Below are 25,147 nucleotides of genomic sequence, written 5' to 3'. Positions count from 1 at the left end.
CCCCCTGTTCAGAGTAAAGACCCAGTGACTATGGACATGTCCTCTGAATTAAACACACCGTTTGGATGTTATACCCGCATATCATATAAGAAAACTCAGCGTGTGTGTACTTCATGAACTGAACATTCATAATATCAAGAAACCGTTTTTTGAAAATTGGAATCACTCTCAGCCAACTAGAAAGAAGTCGAGACAGACAAGAAGCCGTTATAAAAAAAAAAAACCTTTTTAATTCTGATTGCCAAATTATTTAAGGCAGGTATAAAAAAGGAAAGCATTCAATATACATTTTACATAAAATAAACTAGATTACAGCATAAAACAAGTAACCAGGCAATGGCGTTAAAGTCTCTCTCTTCTAAAACTGGATAATTGTAAACATTAAAAAAAAAAAAAAAATAAGTTGGCGGTGGGAGGGGGGGACTGTAAGACTATTCAAGTAATACAACAATCACAGATGTCTCTGGTACGCAGGCTATTGGGTTATTTGCCATTCAAGATTATCAAAAAATGACACCTCATTATTCACAGATGCTCATTATTTCCCCATTTTTAATCTTTACATTATCTACAACACAGTTTTTGTGGTATTGGCAACCCCATGCCTTCCAAAAGTCATTTTTTTCCACAACACACAAGTACAAACAGTGACTACAGGAACATTTTACACGGATGTGTCTTTAACGGGAGCCACCAAATAGACATCTAAATTGTACCCAAGCGTCATCATCACAGCCAGCCTTTCTGAGGGCCTTGCGGGGGCGAGGGGGGGGGGGGGGGAGGAAATCTATGAAGGATATGCAAGGTTCAGGCACACGGATACGTCATTTATTTACAATCGAAAAGGAAAAGGAAAAGAAAGTAGGCAGCCTTTTGTGGCTAACGCTTTTCAACATGACAAATACATTTTTTTAACTTCCTTTACTGAGTGGTTTGCAACGGGATAGCAGACCCTGTGTGTGCGAGCCTGGTTACTGATACAAAAAGTAAAGAATATATATATATATATATATATGTATATACACATATATGTATACGTATATATATATAAAACAGAAGCTTAATTACAGCAACATTTGTTACTCTGTGATAAAATCTGTAATTTACAAAAATGAAATGACTGGTTCTTGCCTGCCATTAAAGGCATTTCAAATTAACACCATGGAACTGATGTCTGTATAAAAGCGCTTCCCCATGTGATCCAGTCACATGACAACGTACATTTCCAATCTTGTTATTCTCTGCAAAGGAAAAAGAAGACCTTAGCACAGGGCTCCATCCGCATTTGACGCCGAAAATGTGAAAACCCTAAGACTGACAGGCTTATCTTAATTCTATTCAAATCATGGAACTCGCTTATTCAAGAAAGGGAACGCACACGAGGGTTATGATCTACACTGTGGAAAAAATAAATTATGTTCCTTTCTGACACAACTTGAGGGATAATTAAAAGTATCAAAGAACAAACATGACCTTTAGCATTCTGAAAATAAATGTCTCCCTTTGTGACTTTATTTTGAAACATGATAAAACAAAGGGAGTGGTGGCGGAGTGTTTTAACAGGGCTGTGAGGGTAACCTAAGAGGCTTTTCAACTGCTCGAAAAATAAATAAATAAAAGCACTCATCAGTTAATTACTAACCTATATTACAGCTAAAGAGATGAGGGTCCCGGAACGTAAGCTGCATGTAAAGCAACGGGCCATAAAAGCATGTTCGTTACAAGAATATAAAAACCCAAGGAGCCAAGTTTTTGGTCTAAAAGGCCTACGCTTAACTGCCTCCCACCCATTAAGATGTCTCTATGTAGAAAAATGTAGATTCAAAATGTAAGGATATTTACCTTCTTTGTGCAGGAAACATTCCTGATGCAGATGCCTGGGCAGCCACCTGCTGAGAGGCAACGAGGGCGGCGGAGGTCAAGCCTAATGGGGGAAAAAATGCAGGGTTTCTGTGACACTCGGGAAAGATAAGAGCAGGTGCAGGCCCAGGGGTGAAGGGCTGCAGCAATCCGTCCTCTCCTAAACACACACAGGAAATGTTTCACATAGAAGAGACGGAGCCAACACCGCTTAGTCTATCCCCTATCTAGCCATTTATCCAATACTCTGCGGTTTTCTTAGTAGCTAGTCAAAGAGAGAACATTCCATCTCTGTGACTCTGCATGGTACTAAATGGTTTGCTCGCATTCCTGAATAGGAAGCTCAGGAGACATAATAGGTCCCCGGCAACAACAGGAATCAAAAGTCACAGTGAATTACAGAAGCAACACGCCATTTGCTTAGCATACAATACTTTCATAATAACTTATCACTTCGGCATTTCCCCAGTGAACGAACACAATGCATCCTGCATCCCGTAAGAAACACAGAACTGGTGAATCGAACTTAACAACAGTCCTAACTTCTACCTTGCAAGAGAAAGACAGCAGTCAGAGAACGGAATGGCTCCAGATGGCGCGAAGCTGCCTGATAGGAAATTATTTTTTAATTCTACAGAAAACAATCCTGGAAAAACAAGAAAAAACACATGCAAAGCTAGGGAAGATAATTCTCCTTCCAAGCCCTCTATGTTCTTTCTGAACACCACTGTGAGTGGTAATGAGGGCTAAACAAATAAAAATGACCTTTCCCATGTGTAGAGTACTTCCTACTTCTGGAGGTACCTTTTACACATGGTATCTCGTATTCACACAGCAGAATGAGGGCCAACGTGGCAAGTGCTATGGGTTGAATGTGGCCCTCCAAAATCCCTACGCGGACACCCTAATCCACGATGTGATCATCTGAAGATAGGACTTAAATAATTAAGGTCAAATGAGCTCATGATGTCCTTATAAGGAGAGACACCAGAAGGTAGCTCTCTCACAAGCTCTCCTCCCTCCACCGCTGCCCCTGCCCCCTGCACACAGAGAAGAGGTCGTTTAAGCACAAAGCAAGATGGCAGCCACCTACAAGCCTGGAACCGAGCACTCGTTACCAAGCAACCGTGCTGGCACCCAGCCTCCCAGACTCCAGAACGATGAGAAAACTTTCTGTGGTCTAAAGCCAGAGAGTCTGGGACATTTTGTCATGGCAGTCTGAGCTACCTAAGACAGCAAGAACCTAGCGAGTGGATCTCTTGGTAGAGATGGGGCCACCACCCACCCCCGTAAGGTGACAGAGCTGGGACAAGTAGCAGGAGGTCAACCAGAACACCACAAATCGAAGGCTATCTCACAACGATTCTATGGCTTTTTCAAAATGTTTCGCCATCATTAAAGCCACGGCAATGAACGGCTGTGAAGAGCCCCCGAATTACAGGGGATTAAAAGTGTTGACCCTGTCCCCAGCAAATAACCACCAGCATTTTTCACAGGGCTAGAACAAACAATCCTAAAATTTGTATGGAACCACAAAAGACCCCAAATAGCCAAAGCATTCCTGAAAAAGAATGGTAGCCGAAACTGGAGACATCACGATTCCGGACCTCAAGCCATATTACAAAGCTGTAATCATCAAGACAGTATGGTACTGGCACAAGAACAGACACAAAGAGCAATGGAACACAACAGAGAACCCAGAAACGACCTCACAAACGTATGGCCAACTAATCTTCGGCAAAGCAGGAAAGAACATCCAATGGAAAAAAGACAGTGTCTTTGGCAAATGGGGTTGGGAAAACCGGACAGCGACATGCAGAAGAATGAAACTGGACCACTTTCTTACACCATACACAAAAATAAATTCAAAATGGATGAAAGACCTAAATGTAAGACAGGGAGCCATCAAAATCCCAGTGGAGAACAAAGGCAACAACCTCTTTGACCTTGGCTGGAGCAACTTGTTACTAGACATGTTGCCAGAGGCAAGGGAAACAAAAGCAACCATCAACTATTGGGACCTCATCAAAATAAAAAGCTTCTGCACAGCGAAGGAAACAACAAAAACTAAAAGGCAGCCTACAGAACAGGAGAAGATATTTTCAAATGACATATCTACAAAAGGGTTAGTATCCAAAATCTATAATGAACTTAGTAAGCTCAACACCCAAAAACCAAACGACCCAGGTAAGAAATGGGCAGAAGACACCAATAGACATTTGTCCAAAGAAGACACCCGAAAGACGGCTCACAGACACAGGAAAAGATGTTAACATCACTCCTCATCAGGGAAATACCAATCAAAACCACAATGAGATACCACCTCACACCTGTCGGAATAACAACTCCGGAAACAACCGGTGTGGGCAAGGGTGCGGACAAAGGGGAACCCTCTTGCACTGCTGGTGGGAATGCAAACTTGTGCAGCCGCTCTGGAAAACAGTGTGGAGGTTCCTGAAAAAGTTAAATTTGATCCAGCAATCGTACTACTCGGTAGTTACCCAAAGGATACAAAAACACAGAGCTGAAGGGGTAGAGCAGTGTTATCAACAACAGCCAAACTGTGGAAAGAGCCCAAATGTCCATCGACTGATGAATGGTTGATTCATCAACTGATAAAGAAGAAATGGATACACACGCGCACGCACACACACACACACACACACACACACACACCCCTCTATATACACACACAATGGAATATTACTCAGCGATCACAAAGAATGCCATCTTGCCATCTGCAATGTATGGATGAAGCTAGAGTATATTATGCTAAGGAAAATTAGCCGGAGAAAGACAAACATATGATTTCACTCATACGTGGAATTTAAGAAATAAGACAGAAGACCAGATGGGAAGGGGGGGTGGGGGGAAGAGAAGACAAACCACAAGAGACTCATGATGATAGAGAACAAACTGAGTAAGGGGTTGATGGAGGGAGGTGGGTGGGGTAGGCAAGATGGGTGATGGGCATTAAGGAGGGCACCTGTGATGAGCACTGGCTGCTGTGCAGAAGTGATGAATCACTGAATTCTACTCCCGAAACCAATACTGTGCTGTGTGTCAACTAACTAGAATGTAAATAAAAATTTGAAAAGAAAAGGTTAGACCTAATCATGTCACTCCCATTACTTCCGGGGTGAGGGTGGGGGTGGGGGCAGATACAACTTAAAAGGCCTGCAGAAACCAGTGCCATTTCACCAAAGCCTCTCATTATGCCTCCCTTTTTTCCCACAATTTCCCTCAAGCAGCTATCTGATCTTCTGATTGTTATATTCAGTGCCCCAGACACTGGCCACCACCCTCAGTCCATGAGATAGCAGGAAGCCACCGATAACATCAACCAGTGACAATTATTAAGTGGGAGTCATTTCCTGTCTCAATAGAACACAAAGACGCAGGGAATCGCCTTCATTGTATCACTAGGAAATACTAGGAAATAAGAATTAAGAACTTATTTACTCCCTGGAGTTCATGTTAACTCAAAGCTCAGTGTGTTTATTTTAAGACGTGAGCGGTCCTCTGGGCCCACAGTTTTCCAAAGCAGAACGAACAACACAATAACGACAGAACCGCTGACCTTGGAAAGGGTCATATTGACCAGGGATGAGTGGGTAACCCATGCCCACGTGGGTGTGGTGGTGCGTGTGCAGGTGCCGCTGGCTGAAAGGCGAGTGGCGGTCCCTCTCCCGTTCTGCCTCCCGCTCCCGCTCTGCTGTCGCCTTTTCCACGGGCTGCAACAGAAAAGAAAAGACAGGCCCCTCTAAATACTCTGAAAAAACAATCGACAGGAGCGCTAAACCACTTCTGTCCTTTGAGTCCTATGTGTAAATGATTCAGAAGCAAACACAGAAATACTTAACATTCCTTACTAAGTGAAGATAATTTCAAAAGGCACGCATGAGTTCCAGCTGGAATTAAGCCAAAGCTAAAGAAACGCCCCACCTAAAAGTTAACCAGGTGCCATCAGGGTTTGCCTCAAGTGATGGAAATAAGAGAACTTTTTCTTTACAGTTGCTCGAAATTGCAAGATTAGGATCTACCCGATTTCTTCCCAGAAACAACATTTATACATGGGTCAAGAAGGTTGAAAAGTAGTTGTGGAGATGTGGGTCAAATTTTCTAATGACTGTGTATTTTACTTACATTTTGTGGGGCGAATGTATCTCCCAATTCTCAATACACCTTATCCATTTTAGACCATTGAAAATACATCTCTCGGGGTGCCTGGGTGGCTCACTTGGTTAAGAGTCTGAGTTCGGCTCAGTTCTGACCTCACCGTTCAGGAGTTCGAGCCCCACATCGGGCTCTGTGCTGACAGCTCAGAGCCTGGAGCCTGCTTCAGATTCTATGTCTCCCTCTCTCTCTCTGCCCCACTCCCACTCTTTCTCTCTCTCAAAAATAAACAAACATTAAAAAAAAAAATCTTTTTAAAAACAAATAAACAAAAAAAGAAAATACACATCTCAACATGATAGGGCAATACCAAGTACAGGAAGGAAATCATCGCCCTGTGCCTCTGAAAGCATTCCAGAATCCGGCAGCTTCTGAAGGCTCAACGAAAAGCTGTGGTTCTCCCGAATCACAGTTTACGACTGCCTTTCCTACACCTGTCTGCCCACTAGAACCCGGCCAACCTGAAGTTCTTGTTGTCACGTGAAAAGAAAAAAAAAATGTCTGTGCTGGAAGGAGTACGCACAGAAATAGATTCGTGAATCCCCTTTCCTAGCTTACAGTCCCTGCTGGACTCATCCACATCAAAGATCTTGTATCTTATTCCAAACTTCTTTTCTAGGCAAGAATGGCCACACCCTTTTGTCTCTCTTGACAACAGCCTTTAGGACTAGTGGCTGCCCTCTTTCATGGAGGGGGTGGTGCCGGGATGGGAGCAAGGGTGGAGCCATCTTTCACAAAGGCCCTTGTCTCCCTTGCTTCGGGAATTTACAGGGACAGGACAATGGGTCGAGGCCAAAACAGACAGGGGCAGCCGTCCCTTCCCCACGCGACTCACCCGTGCCAGTGCATCAAAATATCAGCCATCAGAAATACTTCACGCCGCAAGCCGGCTCCTACGAATTTACACGTCCACCTAGCAAACGCCCTCCTGGGCAGTCGAGGCACGGTGCATTTTGCGACAGAAAAGCTCGCAAGCACCACAGACGCTTTGAAGATTTTTTTTCTTCCCCCTCGTGTGTGAAAGCATCTTACCTTTGAACATTCCGTTCTTTATGTGCGAAGCTAAAACAGCATCTTGAAATCACAGCCGGGTTCGAAAACCATTTCTATTTCTTTTTTTTTTATTTTTTTTTTTTTAAATTTTTTTTTCAACGTTTTTTATTTATTTTTGGGACAGAGAGAGACAGAGCATGAACGGGAGAGGGGCAGAGAGAGAGGGAGACACAGAATCCGAAACAGGCTCCAGGCTCCGAGCCATCAGCCCAGAGCCTGACGCGGGGCTCGAACTCACGGACCGCGAGATCGTGACCTGGCTGAAGTCGGACGCTTAACCGACTGCGCCACCCAGGCGCCCCAAAAAACCATTTCTATTTCAAGACCGCTTCCTAGCTTGTCCCCTCTTCTCCCCCAAAACATGGTACTTTTAAGTAACAACAAAAGGAGGCTTACGGCAGGAGACTTGCTATGGTACTGGTTGGCGTGCTGCTGGAGCAAGTCCAGCGCTTTTGATTCCGATGTTGTTTTCGTGTTGATGCTAGGGCTGGTATTGACTTTCTCTGCCTCTTCTCTCCCTGACATCTTCCCATAAACAGGATAATGAAAGCCTGGAGAGAGATAGGCCCCTGCAGATAAACAACAAATGCCACATCAAGTTATGGGCTCCATTTTTTAAACAGGAAAAAAAAAAAAAAATCACTCGGGTTACAACGAATTTGGGCTAAGAGTCGGAGACCTTAACATAGGGGATTACATTAAGAAGGGGCTACATCATCGTTAAAGTGCACGACGTAGGTTCTCCGATTTTCTTCTCCCAGTTAATTCGTCCTGATGAACGGAGGTTATAAACAGAATTGAGCTTACAGCCATTTCATACATTTACGCGTCCGCTTAAGTGAAAGGAACAGTAACTATAATGATTATGACAGTGAGCGCCGAGAATATTTTCATAGGCAATAAAGTATCTGTCAGTCTAACAGACTAGAGCATCAGAGTCTATGGAAACTAGAGCTGGGAACCGTTGACGTTTTCTCTAAGCCAAAACAAAACGAACTCATGTTAAGTAAGTTTCATCCTGGGGACCTGAAGCAGCATAAAGACAAGCAAAACAAACGCGACCACCGAAGCATCTCATTTATCCTGAGCTTTTCAGTAACCAATAAGTGAATGTAGCCTTTCCCTCTAAGAGAGCGAGAACCCGCGACACGTACCAGGGTAACTGTGCATTAGGACAGGAGAAACAGCCCGGTATGCAGGGTGGCTGGGGTCATACATCTGTGGGTAAGGATAAGCATGCAAATACTGTATGAAGGGCTGATGCTGACTCAGAGGCGAGGAAACTGCCACTCTCGTTCCCCGAGAGTCCTTCCAGTTCACAGGCGTCTTCCGATCATCACTCTTGAGCTTGTTCTCCTCCGTGGACTGAGAATCCGGGCGCTTGGCCTCTTTGGGCTCCTCCTTAATGCTCGTTAATGACACGGGAAGGCTGGACACACCACTGTCTTTAGTGGGAGTCTTCCTGGGACTATCTTCTTTTAATTTCTTTTCCCTCTCAAGCTCTTCTGACTTTTGCTGATCCAGGTATTTGGGCTGGTATACATAATGATGCCAGGTCCTTGAATCTGGATCCTGATGGAGGGGAGGGGAGGGGAGGGGAGGGGAGGGGAGGGGAGGGGAGGGGAGGGGAGGGGAGGGGAGAGGAGAGGAGAGGAGAGGAGAGGAGAGGAGAGGAGAGGAAAGGAAAGGAAAGGAAAGGAAAGGAAAGGAAAGGAAAGGAAAGGAAGAAAAGAAAGAGAAGGAAAAGAAAAGAAAGAGGAAAAGGAAAAAAAAAACCTCGTTTTAAAATCTCCATTTTTAAGCAAAACCCATTAATCACCATGACAGCATTATTACTCTTACTTCTAATGCTAAGTTAACATGTATTTATGTGCTTGCACTGTGCAAAGAGCTTTACCTTCCTCTCGCAAAGTAATAACATCTGAGGTAGGCATCGTTATTAACCTCTTTTACACAAGACAAAAGCGAAGCTTTTAAAGCTCAAGGAACAGCAGGGTCGTGCTGCTGACCAGGGCGCAGCTGGGCTTCCAACTTAGGTCTGAGGGAACTCAGAGCCGGGCGCTTCGTGGGATCTTTCAACAGTAAGTAACACCCTCAGACATAATTTAATCTAACCCTCATTTTCCCTTCATTGTCTCACATAGGCAAAACGAATTTTAGAATTCGTCAGCTCAGGGGGTGCCTGGGTGGCTCAGTTGGTTAAGCGTCTGACTTTGGTCAGCTCAGGTCATGATCTCATGGTTCATCAGTTTGAATCCCGCGTTGGGCTCTGTGCTGACAGCTCAGAGCCTGGAGCCTGTGTCTCCCTCTCTCTCTCTGCCCCTCCCCTGCTCACAGTCTGTCTCTCCCTCTTTCAAAAAATAAAAGTTAAAATACATATACATATTTTAAAAACTTCAGCTCAGGCCACTTAATAGTGAATTTGAGTCACGAATAGATCACGTAACATCATTTATGGGGAACGGGGCGGGGGGGGGGGATGGAAACTCTTGGTTTCCTAATGTATTTTCTTCAACTACAGCAGCTGAGGCTTAATACGGGGGCTCACATCTCACGTGCAGACATCTTCATCAAAACAAAATTTCAAAAATTAATAGCACACATCATAGCTTTTCTTTTAGAAACCAAAGGCATCTAGAACCCCCCAAGTTCTGACGCAGCCCTGTGAAGCCACGGCCTGATTCAGGCCTCCAGAATTGGGGCAAGTGAGGAGCCCAAAAGGCCTCTGCGACCCCCATCCCATTCACGACAAAAACCCCCTGGGTGTTTAAGTCCTGAGAGAGAACATTCAACCTTGGGCCTAAGTCTCAACCTCTGGGCAGAAATGAGCGCCAAGAAAGGATTCTGGTGCTCTGATTCACCAGGGGTGAAAGCGTGGGAGTGGAGAGGGGGGGGTCGGGAGGCCGGGAAACCCCAGCGTTAACTCTCGCGGGACCGTAGTGAGTCAGGATGTGTGCGCGGTGACAGAAAGTGCGAGCACACGTGTGATTTCACGGTGGCCGATTTTCAGGTGTCTGCACGGGGAGCCTCAGGCTGGCCGAGCAGGGGCTTCCGGGATGGCTGCGGGAGGCCCACGCACCCAGCCCCCCCTGTTCTCCTCACAGGCGATCGGCACGGAGCCCCGCGTTGGGGCTCTTAACCCCTAGGCATCTCGGACACCGTGTGAAAGACATCCGGGCCCCAAGTGGTAGGACAGAGCCCAGTGGGGAATGTGGGTTTAAGGCCCCGGTCTTATGTTCCTCGAGGCTGCCGGGAGAAATGTGGACACGAGAAAGAACAAACGCGGTAGAGATCAGACTCAGGATCTCAGCGGCCACGTGGAAGGATTCCCTCAGGCTGGGCTCAGTAAGAAATTAAGGGACCTCGTCAGGTTCACAGCGAGTGACCAGCACGGAACACGAGTCTGCGACGCACAGGTGCGAAGTTCCTTTGACTACATACACAACACAAGGCAAGGGTGAGTTAGGCACACTGGAGAGGTACACAGTGGCTCCTGAGAGGATCTTTTCGAATACGTTTCAGGAGGAGAAGGAACCAACCCTAAGGAACCCTTGGCTTATTTCCTGGGAAGAAGGCTAACCAGATCAAGCCCAGACACGTCCAAGGGTCAGACTCGCTCTCTCCCTGTGGGGGGCCACGCTCCACAATCTTACTTGTTTAAATCTCGAGGCTGGGTCTACACCTGTCTGCTTCATAGAGTCCATGACAGATTTCATTTCTACAGCCTCCTTAATAAGCTGGTGGTTTTCCATCTGCTTAGCTTTGAAGCTGTCGGCCTGAAGCTGCTGCTGGTGGCCGGGGAGAAGCTGTGATTTACCTGTCTCCTCAGTTTTATTAGGCACTGGCGGCCCTAGTTTAGAATGGGTTTTGTTAGGCTCTGGGGTAGAGGGAGCTTTTGAGATTGTGGCAGACGGCAGGCTTTTCTGTTTACTGTCCTCCTTGCCCAGCTCCTTCAAGGGGAGCTCGCTTTTCCTGTCGCACTCTCCTCGGCCAGCTTGGGCCATTTTCTGATCTGCCAGCCTCTGGTCCTCATAGTACTTCTCATACTGCTGTCTATAGGCAGGGCTGGTGGCCATCAGGGACTTCTGGTCCATATAGAGCCCGTAGGCATACTGGCCGTAGTAAAGCGACTGCGCCAGCGCTGGGTGTCGCTGCGTGATCACCGACTGGTGCTGAGGCTGTAAGGGTGCCGGGTTGTGGTCCGCTTTCTTGGCATCCAGCTGCTCTGCCTTGTCTTTCCTTTCGGCCTCCTCCTCGGACTCCTTCTTGATCTTCATCGTCTGCGTGCTCCCGCCGTTCCCGGCCGCAGGGGCTCCCACCTGCCCAGGGTGCATGTAACTTGGAGAATAGTAAGGATCGTAGCCATGGTAATAGGGAGAATGGGACTCTTTCATCTGAGAGGACTGTGCTGTAGCTGCAGGATGCCCTTTGACGACGCCCTCCTTACTGGAAATGATGTCCGACGGGGAACCGGCCTTGGACCTCACGCCCTCCGACCGGCTGTCGGACCCACCGTCGTCGGCGGCGTCAGAGATGTCCGAATAGGCGGGGCTGCTGGTCTTGGCCGCGGTCTCAGCCCCGTTCTGCGTCAGCACGTGCAGCGGGGCCATGGGCGCCTGCCCGTTCACCAGCGGGTTGCACTCCATCCTCGAGGCGCTGCCTATGGAAGGGCTGGGCGCGTTGTCCGTGAAAGTGTAAACCTTGTCGGCCTCGGCTTTGATGCTGGCCATCCGGCTCTCCTGAGACTCTGAGAGTCCGTTGGCCAGCCCTTCACTCTTGTTGAGATGGTCCTTTAAAAAATGCCCCGATAAGTCTTTCCCGGCCCCCTTGGCGTCCTCAAGTTTGCCCAGCTTGGCATCCATTTTCGGGCTCCCCGACTCCTTCCCTTCTTTGTCCTTAAGCTTCCGCTTCTCCTTCTTCTTTTTGTCTTTGAGGGACACGAGAGCTGGGTTCACGGTGATGGGCTCCCCCATGATGGTGGGCTTTGGCTGGATGGGTTTCAACGGAGGACTCTTTGGTGTGGCCTGCACCACGGTGGTCGTGAGGGAGGGCAGTCCGGGGATGGTCCCCGTGGTGGTGCTCGTGAAGGCCGCGGTGGGTATGGCGATGAGCTGCGGCGGGGTGGGGGCCGGGGCGGGGGCGATGGGCCGCGCGGTTTTCAGTTTGGAGAGGTTCTTGTCCATTTTGCAGTTGTTGGCTTTCTTGCCCTTTTCTTTCTCTCCCGCGTTCTTCTTGTCGATTAGCCCTTCTGCTTCCAGTTTGGGCATCTCGGAAGCCAAGCTGCCATCTGCTGCGGAACAAGCGTCTAGGGTGGCCGTCATGTTGGAGATGACTGGGAGGTTGTTCAGCTCGCCGTGAAGGCCCTTCTTCTTGCCAGAACTCTTCCCCGCTTTCGACCCGACGACAGAGCCCGGACCGTTGCTCATCAGCTCTCTCTTCCCCTTGGGGGTGCCAGGGGGGTGCCCGGGGCCGGGCGACACCGGCGCCTTCCCCTGGTCGTAGGCCGCCAGACTGGCGCTGGGCTCGCTGCATTCGAGCGCCACGTGACTCAGCGCCTCCTCGCAGTCCGAGATCTTGTCCTCGCTGTCGGGCTCGAACTCCAGCTTGTTCTCTGGGTCTAGGTGCGCGTGAGCCTGGTGGTACCTCAGGCCGTTAATGTGCTTGTACTTTTTGTTGCAGTTTGGGTGGGGGCAGTCGATCAACACTGGCGAGGAGCAGCCCTGGTCCAAAAAAGTCGCCTCTGGTTTCCCTTGAGGAGTGGTCGGAGTGCTTCTGGAGTTGGTGCGGACGCGCTTCCCCGGCTTATTGTCCTCGGAGCTGGAATTCAGGTCCAGCTCCATCGGGGGCTTGTTTTTCCTCTTGTTGGTGGAGGAGGGGCTGGCTTTGATGTCCTCAGCAGCACAATTTGGGGGTGTCCTTCGCCCGCTGGCGTTGAGGCTGCCCCGCCTCCCTTTCCCATTGGCCCCCCCTCTGTTCTTGTTCTGCAGCCCTCTGGACTCCGTGAAGCTGGCCTCTGAGCCCGGAGCCGCCGCGGCAGACCTCGCTCTCTTCCCTCGGCCCCGGCCCCCTCTCATCTCCAGGTCGCTTGTCGGTGACTCGCAGAACCTAGGGAAACAAGCGACAGACGTCAAGAGGAGCATCCCCCAAAGAGCCGGGAGACAGCGCGAGGCACACAATGCCGGCAAGAGCGGCCAACACCCCAGGGGCGCGAGGGCTGGGCCCAGAGGAGGAAAAGACACCCTGTTCTTGCGCTGACAGTTTTAATCCCTGCCACAGAACTGGCAACAAATGACGTATGTTCTTCTTCGGAACACCAAAGGAAAACGGCTCAGGTAGCTAGCTTCAAATCCAGTTCAAATTCCCATTTTGAGAAAAGAAGAAAACAAAGGAGAGGGGGCGAAGGGGCAGGGAGTGCATTTCACTGTGTGCAATCCTCACCAGCTCCTTTCTCTTTTGCCTGGTTTCAATTACGGGCAGACTTTTATGCATTATTAATCTACCTCTATAGTTTCTGTGCAAAGAGAGGATGGCGGAAGGAGAGGCGAAGCGGAGGAAGGAGGAGAGCAAACAGAGCCTGAAATAAAAGGCCCCGTACGTACATACCTGGGAGGGGCCCAGTCGTGCTTGGTGCAGTCCAGGAGGGTCCCTACGTAAGTTTTGTTCCTCCACGTGACATTGACCACTAGAACACCTGCAGGAATGGGGAATGAAGGAGGACCACTGTTAGCACTGATTACTCTGTTTCCAGTTTATTATTATTATTACTGTTGTTGTTGTTATTTTACCAGCAAAATTCTGTTCTCATTCGCTTTCAAAAACTGTGGTTTGCACTCTTCCTCTTTCTGGTTTCAGTGACCTCAAGTGAAAACCCACAGGAAACTGTGTGTGTGTGTGTGTGTGTGTGTGTGTGTGTGTGAGAGAGAGAGAGAGAGAGAGAGAGAGAGAGAGAGAGAGAGAGAGAGATCATGCCTGTGTGCATGCGGTACAAAAGGGTAAGACTGCGTGTGAGAGTGTAATCAAGATACTGCTGACAGAAGGAAATGGTTTTTGCCATGTCCTGCTGTAAAACAGCAACACTCACCTCTTAATTTTTCTATTATTACACATAATTGCTTTCGTTTGGCAAGCAGCCAACAAAAACTAAGCGCCAGTTACCAGTGCTTAAACCAGAAGGTGACTGAAAGGAATCGGCTTTGTTTCCAATTCAACAATATAAAATAATGGTGATTTTTATTTAGGAAAAGATTAGGTGGGTGCACAAAAACAGGAGAAGGGGAGGGCAGGGGCTGAAAGTCCAGATAGCGGACAATCAGCTATGATTTCGCTTTCCTAATCCTCCCCTCTCTGGCTTTGTGAGACAAGAATCAGCCAGGGTATGGTATCTGTTTCACTGTTTGGTCTTGTTTCATATTAAGGACTCCTAAAATAGCCCTCTTAAGAAAATAAATGTGCACAATAGGTTTGCTCTTGGGGTTATCTTTAGAATCAACTTTAGTAAGCATTTGCCACAGAGGATTAGAAGACAAAAATCTCAAAACCAACACACTTGCTTCCTGCAAGCTATTCTGCTTTTCCCAACTGCTCTGCAGACAGACAATTTAATTTAGCACTGCATCTGTGAATTACTAAACTTAAGTGCACTTAGTATACTAAATGTCACAGGAAAATAAAATAGAACATCCTCTTGATTTCTCTAGAGGACAAGTGCCATATATTTTTTTAATCACCCCTTTACAGCCTATATTAAAAGGACCTGGGTTTTTGAGACACGCATAAAATACGAGGGTCAATCAACGCAATACTTAAGTGAGCCTTTGTTTTCTTTTCGGTACCTACCTACCCTCCATTCTCTTTTGCAAACACCTAGGGACATCACTCACAGTCTACTTCTAACTGGTTTGCTCACTTGCTCACTGCCATTTTGAATTTTATAGAAACCCTGTATTGCACTCCTTTATGGTAAGAGGCACCTCACGAGGTAAGACTAATTTCCGTGGGAAATGTTTTAGCAGCAGGTAAAAATATTTGAATGGCTGGGACCCGAGCAGTGGGGAAGGAAGGATTTCTTTCAAAAGTCTCTAAAAGAGATTTAAAAATTGTTTCCCATATGATCTATGTTGCCATTAGGTGACAGCTGAATTTACTCACTGTAGCAATAGTCGGGGGTGGGAGGGGACGAGCATGAAGCAAAGCAAGCATTTCCTGAAATCCCAGTTGATTCCATTCTAATTCCCTCAGGAAAATTTTCTTTTAAACCACGGAGTATAAAAATTCATATTGAGATGAGAATCAATGGTAATTAGGCATTTGGTCAAAATTTGCACAAGACAGAACAATTGGAGGAAAGGATTCTTTATGAGCACGTCCCTCCAGGAAAAGGGAGGGGTGGGAGGGAAGGCGAAGGGGAAGACGGAGCTGCTTTTCTCATCATGTGCTCTCTGGGGCACTGTGTGTGGTGTCAAAGACCTTTGCAGCTGCTTAAAATTCTTTAGCATGTCAGCTATATTTACAGTGCAGGAATATATCTGTATTGCCAGAAGGTTGCCGCATTTTAGCTTGCGACGCAAGAGGCTGAAGCACTGCGTTCCAGAGTCCCTGATGTAGCACAAATGTATAATTAAAATTGCTTGAAAGGAAACATGAAAGAAACAACAAACCCTCCATTCTTGCAGTAATAAAATTAAAAACAGGAAAAGTCTGCACAGACACTTAACATTTGTCTGCAGTGAAAGGCTTTTGTTATTGCTTTTCCCCCAAGGGTTTCGCGTTTCCAGCAAATGCGGGCCGTGGATTGGCCGGCGCCTGCAGGGAACGCTCGCGTCTGATTGGCTGGGCCGCCCGGAGCCTCGAGGCGGCGGCCGGGGATAAAGGGGCTCGGCCGAGGGCAGGGGCCGCGGGGCCGGCGGCGGCCGGGAGGCCGCCCGCCGCCACGGGACTAAGGGGGGGTGGGGGGACCCTTGGCGCGTGCGCGGCCCCGACAGGGCTACCCGCCGCGCCCCACGCGCGGCCGCTCGCGGCCCCCGGGACAGGATCGGTGGTCCCCAGACAGGACCCGGGGAAGCAGTCCCTGGCGACGTGGGGCTGCCGCTGGGAGCTGTCACAAAGGCTGGGCTCACGCTGCGGCTGGCGCACCGTGAAAACCGTTCCGCCGCCAGATGCTGTTTCTAGTAGCCACCCCGGCACATCTCGCGTGGCGGCAACAGCGACACTGTTAGCAGCGTGGTTCGTTCGTTATCAGCACTCGCTGGGAAAGAAAACGCCGTCAGTCAAGTCCATCCCCAACTTCAAAAGGACCTCAATCAGCCAGCCTGGTTTTTCTAGAAGCCCTGGGTCTGTGACACGCTCAGAAGAAATGCTCTAACTCCCGGGGAGATTCTGAAGAGTCTCCATCAAGCGGGGCTAATTGAATACGTGTGCTGGTGTCTGTTTTTCTTTCCGCCACACGGTATACTTCGATCAGCCTAGCATTCACGTGCAAGAGTACACAGGCACATGTTTACACAGCCAAACTGGCAAGGAGGCTTAAGGAATGCTTCTCGCATAAACTACAAAGCGTATTGTTTCTTTGTAAGCGAGCGTGTGTTTATGCAACATCCTATCGTGAGGGGCCAAGTAGAAAGGTGGTGTTTGGGCTCCAAAACCTGCGGATGGTTGATGGTCTTGCTCAAGTCTCGCCATCTTGAGCGCTTTGCAACCCATGGGCATATAAAGCGGACTCTACTTTTTAAATAACCGAAGTGAAAATGAAGCCTTTCAAAGTTCCACTTTGAATTTTCATCAGTCTGGGCAGAGTTGTGGTTCTCATTTACCTTACATTAATTGGAAATAAATATACATTTATTCCACAAAGATTTAATATTTCATCTAACGCACATCTGTTCTTCCAAACGTCTAACCCATGAACCACGTGCTGGGGACACTCTACACAAGCCTTTTTCGTCTTTATATTCTCCAGTGTCCCGCCAGGTTTATCATCCCCTTTTCCCCACTGACTGGGCACGGTCATTCTCAAAATGCTAAATAATGCCTGCCCTGTAACGTTTTATATTTGGAAAATATCTGAAGATTATTACCAATTAAGTAAGAAGAGAGCTGAAGACGTCAATGGATGGTTTGAATGTGCTCACTGACCACACAGGGTTTTCTTATTTATATTGTCTCTGTTCTACACACTGATGATACAGGATTTAAGCTACTGCCCTACCCCATAAAACGTATTACCTATAGGGCAGTGAAGAACACGGTCTGTGTTGTAAAACCTAAGCCTGTTGCCTCTACAAGCCAAAAGAGCCCTGTTATCTCATCAGGATTCCACAGTCACAGTGTCCTACTATTTGCTCTTGTCAATACTTAGCAGTTAAGTGCTCCCAGAGAGATGGTCAGGCCCATGAAGCATTTACAGTGCATCCTTAGGGTATACACTAGGTACTTATTTGGTGCTATGGAATCAGCCATAGTTCTGGCTGGACCTCCATCCAAACTCTATTCTTCAAGAGCCTGCAAACTTGTAACAACCAACACAGGCATACCCTGTAATCCAGAAAGGGAAGTATAGTTTACGTATCACCTACACCTACAGAACAGGCCTCTTGATCCATTATATTAAACTAGACCCTGGAAGAGATTTTCCTAGGGCCTGCCCTGCCCACAGTCCGCGCTCAGACGGTAGTCCTAGGAGACAAGGCTCCTGAGCCAGTAATCCTAACCTTAGCGTCGTCTGACGGTTGCAGGGACGGGTACGTGAACCTGAGGCAACCAAACACGACTTACAATGGGAATCTGAATTAGTCACAAGGCAAGTTGACAAGAGAAGGGGAAACCTCAAGGTCACAAGGTCACAAGCCTCTAAAGTCTGAGAGGACTACAGTGTGCCAAAGCCCCAAGGGCTCAATAGCTATGATATTAGGAAGTCGATGGGTGCAATGCCCTAAGTGCTTACGTGTGTGTGTGTGTGTGTCCCCTCCCGTCTTTTAGTAGTGACAAGGGCTTACTAGCACCCAGGACGGCCCTATTATTTTCCATCCATCTTGTTCAAAAGGTGTTCCTGGTTCTGAACTTAACTCTGTCTTTGAATAGCTTGGTCCCGGAGGTGTCCCTGCAGGGACAGTCTACCCATCCTCCACCTGTCAGCCTCTCTCTCACCCAGGCAAACACAATGACCACAGTAACATTCTCACCTCCAGCTCACATGTTTTTTTTTTTCCCCTCTCCAGCCAAAAGAGTTTCTTCACCCACTACTTAGGTCACAATTTTAGTCCCCCGAAGTTGTTCTAGTCCAAACCTCCAAGGAAAGCTAACATTCCTAATGAGTTAGCACCAAAGACAGACACAGGGCAAATGTCGTCTCTTCTGTGGGTGCTCTCCAGTCACCCACTGATGGTGCGCACCACCAAAACACGGTCACTCCCTCCTGGGTCCCCACAGCACTCCATGCCTGGTCCTCTGGCCAAGGGACACTCACCAGAATCCATGCTTCCGTCTGGGCCCAGAGCTGGACACGGCTCAGCTTCCAGCCCAGTTAGACGTGGGTCTGTGGCACACTCAGGTGTATGACAGCTAAGCGACTGAACTGCCCTGTGCCACTTACAGGCCTGGCTCACAGTAATCTCCTGTTCATGTTCTTCTAGTTTCTTCCTCTTTCTGTCTGGCTGGGATGGAGACTGCAGTGACCTTGAAGGCCCGCTGAGAATCACAGAGCCTCCTTCACCTGGGACCCTGAATGACAAGGAGAGCCCACCCAAAGAATACCACACTCAGTCCATTAAGGAAGCAGCGAATCATTTCCTCCCATGTTTGAACGCTGTTGAGCCTCTCTCTCTGCCTTGCCCTCACACACAGCCCCCCTTCACATTCCACTCCTCATATACATGGTACGCCTCTCTTCCGGCCAGACTACACTCTCTGGACACGGGGGTGGGGTCCGCACCTGCTGCACCTGTGAGCGCCGTGCCCGGCACAGAGAGAGAGTTTGCACAACCCCTGGTAAGCTGTGGCACGGTGACAGAAGGGAGTCCAGATTTGGATCCTTCTTTTGACTATTACCATACTTTTTCAATAAGCATCATCTCCCACTCGCTTAGAGACGAGAGAAATTCTCTGTGGAGAGATTGTACTCCAAAGATGTTATAAATATGGTTTATGAATTACTGTTGCTGGTTATTTGTGAAGATGTTTCCTCAAGAACTGGGCAAATGCCTGATTTCCCAGTGGATCAGCATAACTCTGTTTGTATTACAGTTTAAAGACTGTTTCAGAGTCTTTTTTTTTTTTATTTTTATTTTATTTATTTATTTTTTTTTTTAATTTTTTTTTTCAACGTTTTTTATTTATTTTTGGGACAGAGAGAGACAGAGCATGAACGGGGGAGGGGCAGAGAGAGAGGGAGACACAGAATCGGAAACAGGCTCCAGGCTCCGAGCCATCAGCCCAGAGCCTGACGCGGGGCTCGAACTCACGGACCGCGAGATCGTGACCTGGCTGAAGCCGGACGCTTAACCGACTGCGCCACCCAGGCGCCCCTGTTTCAGAGTCTTTAAAGTGCCTCATCCCTGGGACAGAAGTCTCTGGCAAGCATTGCAAACGCCGAATTTGGAATCAGACATCGTTTTTTTCTTTTTTTTTTTTTGGAACTCTTATTCAGACTACCACATCTGGATGGACTTCGTGTGCACTCATGCAGAAAACAGAAACCTCACTCTAATAACACCGAAATGTAACCCATTTGTGCTGCAATCCTTTTTTTTTTTTTTTTAAGTTTACACATTTCTTTCCTTTCCTATATATTTTTCCAGTAGAAACATCAGTGACAATAAAAAGGGGCCACACTAAACTGGTTTCTGCGCACAGGATAAAGTCCAGACATTTCGAGTATCCTATTACCTCCTATTTTAATACACGACTATTGTACAAGGTAGGATTTATCACCATTCCTTTGTACCCAAACGCCCTCCCCCTCCAGAAGTTTATTGTTGTGGTTTTGCTCTATCCAATCCTGGTACTTTTTAAAAAGCTGAGTCTTATATAGTACACTGGCTTTTTAGTACACTTTATAGTACACTTTCCTTTTTCTGGCTTCAGAGCATCTCATCTTCAGAAACATCTCTCTTCAAAGGCCACAGCTGAGTTTCTAATTATTGGGGGAAGTATTTAATTTCCAACGGAGGTTGCCAATAAAATACCTGACAGCCAAAACACAGAGGGACTTTCCTATTCCCTATGCTAAGTATCTCTGGGGCACTAGGACAAGAAAAGTATGGTCACGTGACCAGAAAGAGCCCTACTGCTGAGCTGAATGTTTGAAGAGTCACTTTAACCACATCCTGTAATCAAACCATCTGGAACACAGTGCTGTGATTAGTCACCCTGAACATTGGGCTTTATCTGAACAAATAGCGAACGGCAACGGGGCTTGGGAGATAGGGCAGTACTAACAAAGGGAAGTGTAATGAAACACTTTATGCCCTAGTATGTCGCCACCCCAGTCATAAACCCCAGACGCACACGGCTCTGGTGTTAATGTACTACTTTAGGAAAGCACAGTGCGCTTAAAGATTAAAGGAATGCAGGGCTAAAAATTGCTGGTTTGGATAGACGTTCTCTGTCGGCCGCTGGAATACGTTGGCACCCCTCTATCTGCGTTAATTATAACCTCTCAGATGACAATTCAGCAGTCCTTTTAGGGTCTGGTGTTATTTCCAGGGCACTGGGAACAAGGTTCACTTATGGGAGAATAGTGGTGATTCTTTCTTTGCCAGAGGTTAATCTGAACAGGGAGACATTCCTTTTTGGTTCATCCAAGCCCTATCCACAAATAACAAGAACAAACATCCAAATAAATGTGCTAATCGAACATCAAAAAGCAAAAAGCGATGGCAAAATGCTGTTCTAAGCTATGTTTTGAAAGATGGTATTCTTCCTTAACAGACCTCATCTGTTTCAAAAGTACATTTGATCACTGGGATGCCATCTATGGAAATCTTTAAAAAAAAAAAAAAAAACCTGAAAGGATTTCCCCCCTAAATACACTGAATAAGCCCTAAAAGGGGAAGTGTGGGGGGGGGGGGGGAATGGCTAAAGAAACCCTGTTTCCCCATGGGCCTTATGGGTTAATACACAAAAGAACACAGAGCTGTTTTTCCATCACCGTCACCTCCCCCGCAGCCTTTGTTCTGAGGCCTGATGAGCTGTATTGATTTGGGAAAATCATTGAGCTTCTTGGAAAACTAGACTCTCACTTATTCACTGCCATCTATTTCTTTCCCATGAAGACAGGTGGTCAATATCCAGTTGACTGGTCAGCTAAAAGAGGCTCTTGCTGCTTTTCTTTTCTTGCCTCCCCAGTAACATTATCCTTTCCCACTTCTGGAAAACACAATGGCCTGCTCCAAAGTCTTGTGGGTAAGAGGAGGGAGCAGAAACAAGGCTTTTGTAAGGCACCTCCGGGAACACTGAACGGCTGTCCTAGACATCTGCATGGGAGCCCACACTACATCCCTACATGCACAGCTGGTGACAGGATTTTCACTCACCGAATGTTAGGCACAAGTTCTGGCATTAATGGAAACTTTGAGAGCCCAAGATAAAACTCAAAAAAAAAAAGTGTGTATATATATATATATATATATATATATACACATACATATATATATATGTGTATATGTATGTGTATATATATGTATGTATATATATATGTATGTATGTATGTATATGTATATATATACGTATGTATATATACACACACACATATATATACACACACACATATATGTGTGTGTGTCTCGAATCAACACAGATCATTAGAGCTTCCTGTGAACTGCAGAAAGTGATGTTTTACTTCTTTTAATAATTGGTACATATATTTTAGCAAGGTTTTCTCATTGTAGGATGCCCTAAGTGTCATTATAGACATTTGGGGGGAACAAAGAGCATAAGAGAAAAATAACATATATCACACGGAGATCTTTACAAAGCAACTTTAAACATGACGAGAACAAAAAACACTTGATTTTAGGTTACACAGGCATACACAGCCTAAAGAAACACTGTCCTTGATGGCTTGAGGCTACTTTTTAAAGGTATAAATATATACATATATATAAATACATAAATATAAACACACACACACACACACACACGCTACAACCACTCACACCACAATACGTAGCCCTTAACGTTTAGGCAGTTCCTCTAGCACTTTCTGCTTAGGTGCCACAAGTCCTCCCACCTGAGGGTAGGCAGGAGGACAGGTTTCAGGTGACCATGTTGCTAAGGAGGGGAGGACACGAGCCCCTTAAGCTTCCTTCCACAGGGCGGCAAGTCACAGACCCTCAGTCGGGCTGCATCCAAAACCACCCCTGCATCCCAAGACGATGCCCTTCAGGCTGTGGTCTCCTAAGGTTCAGCCAACACACAGTAAACTGAAGTGATATGCTCAAGTACAAGATAAACGATGAAGGGGTGCCTGGGTGGCTCAGTCAGTTGAGCGTCCGACTTCGGCTCAGGTCATGATCTCACGGTCTGTGAGTTTGGGCCCCGCGTCGGGCTCTGTGCTGACAGCTCGGAGCCCGGAGCCTGCTTCAGATTCTGTGTCTCCCTCTCTCTCTGACCCTCCCCTATTCATGCTCTGTCTCTGTCTCAAAAATAAATAAACATTAAAAAAATTAAAAAAAAAAAAAAAAAAAGATAAACGATGAAGTGGCCAGGGCAGGGGAGGGTGCGGGGGATGATGGCAGAGGGAAAAACGGGGAGACAGGACAGCAAAAAAATACAAAGTCTTCTGAGACAGACATTTGGTATAACTGAAATGCACAAAGCCAACACGCACACAGACGGAGCCTACGTCTGTAGGTATACACTTGTATAAGGAGATTTCATTTCTTGTCTAGGATCAAACTTCCCAGCAAGTAATGCCTTGAGGCTGGTGGGCGTGGAGAGAAAGCTACGGAACCCGATTTCTGGTGCAAAGTTCTAGGCCTGAATTCTCTCCTGCTCTTTTGCAGGCATGCGTTAGTATTTCTGAGAGCTGAGGAGTTTAGATACATGGTTTGGAGTTCTTCAAACCCTCTCCTTTTTTAAGGCACAGTTTCCCCACTTGGAGTAGCGCAAGGATTTCTCATTCCCCTCCTCCCTTTCTTCACGGGAAGACCAGGATTCAATGCCAAATGTAACGGAATTGACTCCTGTCCCCCAATCCAGTCTCACAAGCTTGAATTATTAGCTCATCTGGAGATCAGTGTTTTTTTTTTTTTTTCCTTCCTTCACATAAAAGCATTCAAAATTTGGGAAACGTATCTTTCCCATAGTAAGTCGGCTTACTATGAGCCACGATAATGATACGGTTCTTATTCTATTATTACGTCCTAACATGGTGTTCCCTTAAGAGTGTCATTTTAGGAGGCAGCCGCGTACAAGGGGCCCAGGCCCACAGCACATAACCAGAACCCCCCACGTCAGCGGAAAGGACGCCGCCTCAACACAATCCCACTTTGAGACCTGCCTGACACAGAAGATAAGCAGCTGAAAAGAAGACAGGCCTTTCGTTTCCTGCACTTAATACTAACCGCGGGATCTTTTCAGCTTACAACTTGTGCGGCCAGGATCTCTACAAGCCCTGATGTCAGCTTCACAAACAGGTAAAGAGAACAGAACAGCAAGACCAGGCAAAAAATTAACAATCCTCCAGGCAACAAGCCCCACCCTGGACCAGTGCCCCTAAAAGAGAGCACTCGAGGGCTGAAAGTGGGGAGAAGGGTGTGAGGTGATGAGAATTTGGAAGGTCGCTTAACAGGGATCTCGGCCTCCCCATTTCCTGGTGGGGAAACCAGTCTGTTTCTCTACTGTCTCACTGCTCTCCACGGGCAGGAGCAGGGGAGGGAGGGGCAGGCGGGGAGGCCAAGTCATCGCCGAGATGAATAAAATAGCAAGATGCCAAGGAAATAAAACAGAAGGATGGAAAAACTCATATACTTTGGGGAAGGAGAGGAGACTCAGCAAAGGGAATATGGAGGGCTCCGCGTCCTAGCCTTAGCTCACAAACCTCCTGTGGATCAGTCTAGGTGGGTGATTAGCAGAGTTCCTGGTTTAAATGCTTGTGAATTGCTTGTCAAAATATGTGTATACAACTATAGACTATAGGACTGCGTTTTCAAGTGATTTCTTACCATCCCCAATCCTTGAGCTACAAGGAGACGGTGGGAACCAATCGGCAATTATGCTCACATCAAAAGGCTGCTACTGATGCGTGCATCTCTCCGGGACCGAAGAGCCAGGCTTCATATAAATTATGACGCTTTATTGAAAGTCAGAGCGCTTATTTGCTTTTGTGCCAGCTCTGGGCCCTTTTCATCTGGAGCTCTCCCCGGCCCAGGAGAGCACACATTCCTACAGCTCTGCTGGCCACCAGCTGTGTCCCCCATAAATCATAAATCCTCTGAACAAGCTATTCTTTACAAAGACCAACAGCATTTACTGGAGATGATCACTCTGCTATTATTCCACTTGCTGAAATTTAAAATAGCAATTTACAACAGCAGCTGAAAACCAGGGAACTTGTGTGTGTGTGTGTGTGTGTGTGTGTGTGTGTGTGTGTGTGTGTTTATGAGAGAAAGAGAGAGAACAGGAAGGCTGTGCATGTCTGCAGCATACAAAGGGGAACATTTTGTGTGTCACCTTCAAGTCAGCAACTCTGAGAATCTAAAAAGGAAACAAGGGGTGTAAATGTCAGAGGAACCAGACTCAGCACCCTCACAATTGAAGGCAGTGGGGTGAGTGGGGTCTGTGTCGTGGGTAGACCTCCTTGGTCTCACCTGGAAGCGGCCAAGCCCCCAAGGCAGCGTGGGAGGGGGTTCACACAGTCTCTAGTGAGGCCACATAATTATGGCTCAGGTTCAGAATGTAATAAGGAAAGCTGAAGGAATTAACTCCAATCAAGCTCAGTCTGCAGCCAATTTTATTTTGAGGACTAGGGAGGAAGACAGAAGAAAAGAGTGATTGGTAATCCCACGCAGCATCCCGAGCGCCTGAGAAGAGGTCTCTGGAGGCAGACGCACCTGGCTCCCAA

At 47.2% G+C, this 25,147-nt stretch overlaps 1 protein-coding gene across 6 annotated transcripts in view; it reads right to left on the bottom strand.

Annotated features, from left to right (window-relative positions):
* Window positions 1-203: 203 nt before the first annotated feature.
* ZNF608 (zinc finger protein 608) overlaps window positions 204-25,147 on the bottom strand; it is a 119,502-nt gene continuing 94,558 nt past the window's right edge. For 4 of the 6 annotated variants that reach the window (XM_058737651.1, XM_058737684.1, XM_058737644.1 and 1 more), the window contains 7 exons: window positions 13,693-13,780; window positions 10,743-13,194; window positions 8,244-8,661; window positions 7,486-7,658; window positions 5,441-5,594; window positions 1,843-1,924; window positions 204-1,241 (listed from right to left, as the gene is read on the bottom strand). In XM_058737651.1, the coding sequence (XP_058593634.1) occupies window positions 1,235-1,241; window positions 1,843-1,924; window positions 5,441-5,594; window positions 7,486-7,658; window positions 8,244-8,661; window positions 10,743-13,194; window positions 13,693-13,780 (3,374 nt within the window). In that variant the 3' untranslated portion in view covers window positions 204-1,234. Of the gene's footprint in view, window positions 1,242-1,838; window positions 1,925-5,440; window positions 5,595-7,485; window positions 7,659-8,243; window positions 8,662-10,742; window positions 13,195-13,692; window positions 13,781-25,147 lie in introns of those variants that run through there. The other 2 variants (XM_058737668.1, XM_058737659.1) reach the window with 2 other exon arrangements.

Source organism: Neofelis nebulosa, chromosome 1 (genome assembly GCF_028018385.1).
Source record: "Neofelis nebulosa isolate mNeoNeb1 chromosome 1, mNeoNeb1.pri, whole genome shotgun sequence".
In the NCBI taxonomy this organism is placed as follows: domain Eukaryota; kingdom Metazoa; phylum Chordata; class Mammalia; order Carnivora; family Felidae; genus Neofelis; species Neofelis nebulosa.
Note: the sequence above shows the minus strand (reverse complement) of the source record. Positions and strands in the feature narration are given on the sequence as shown.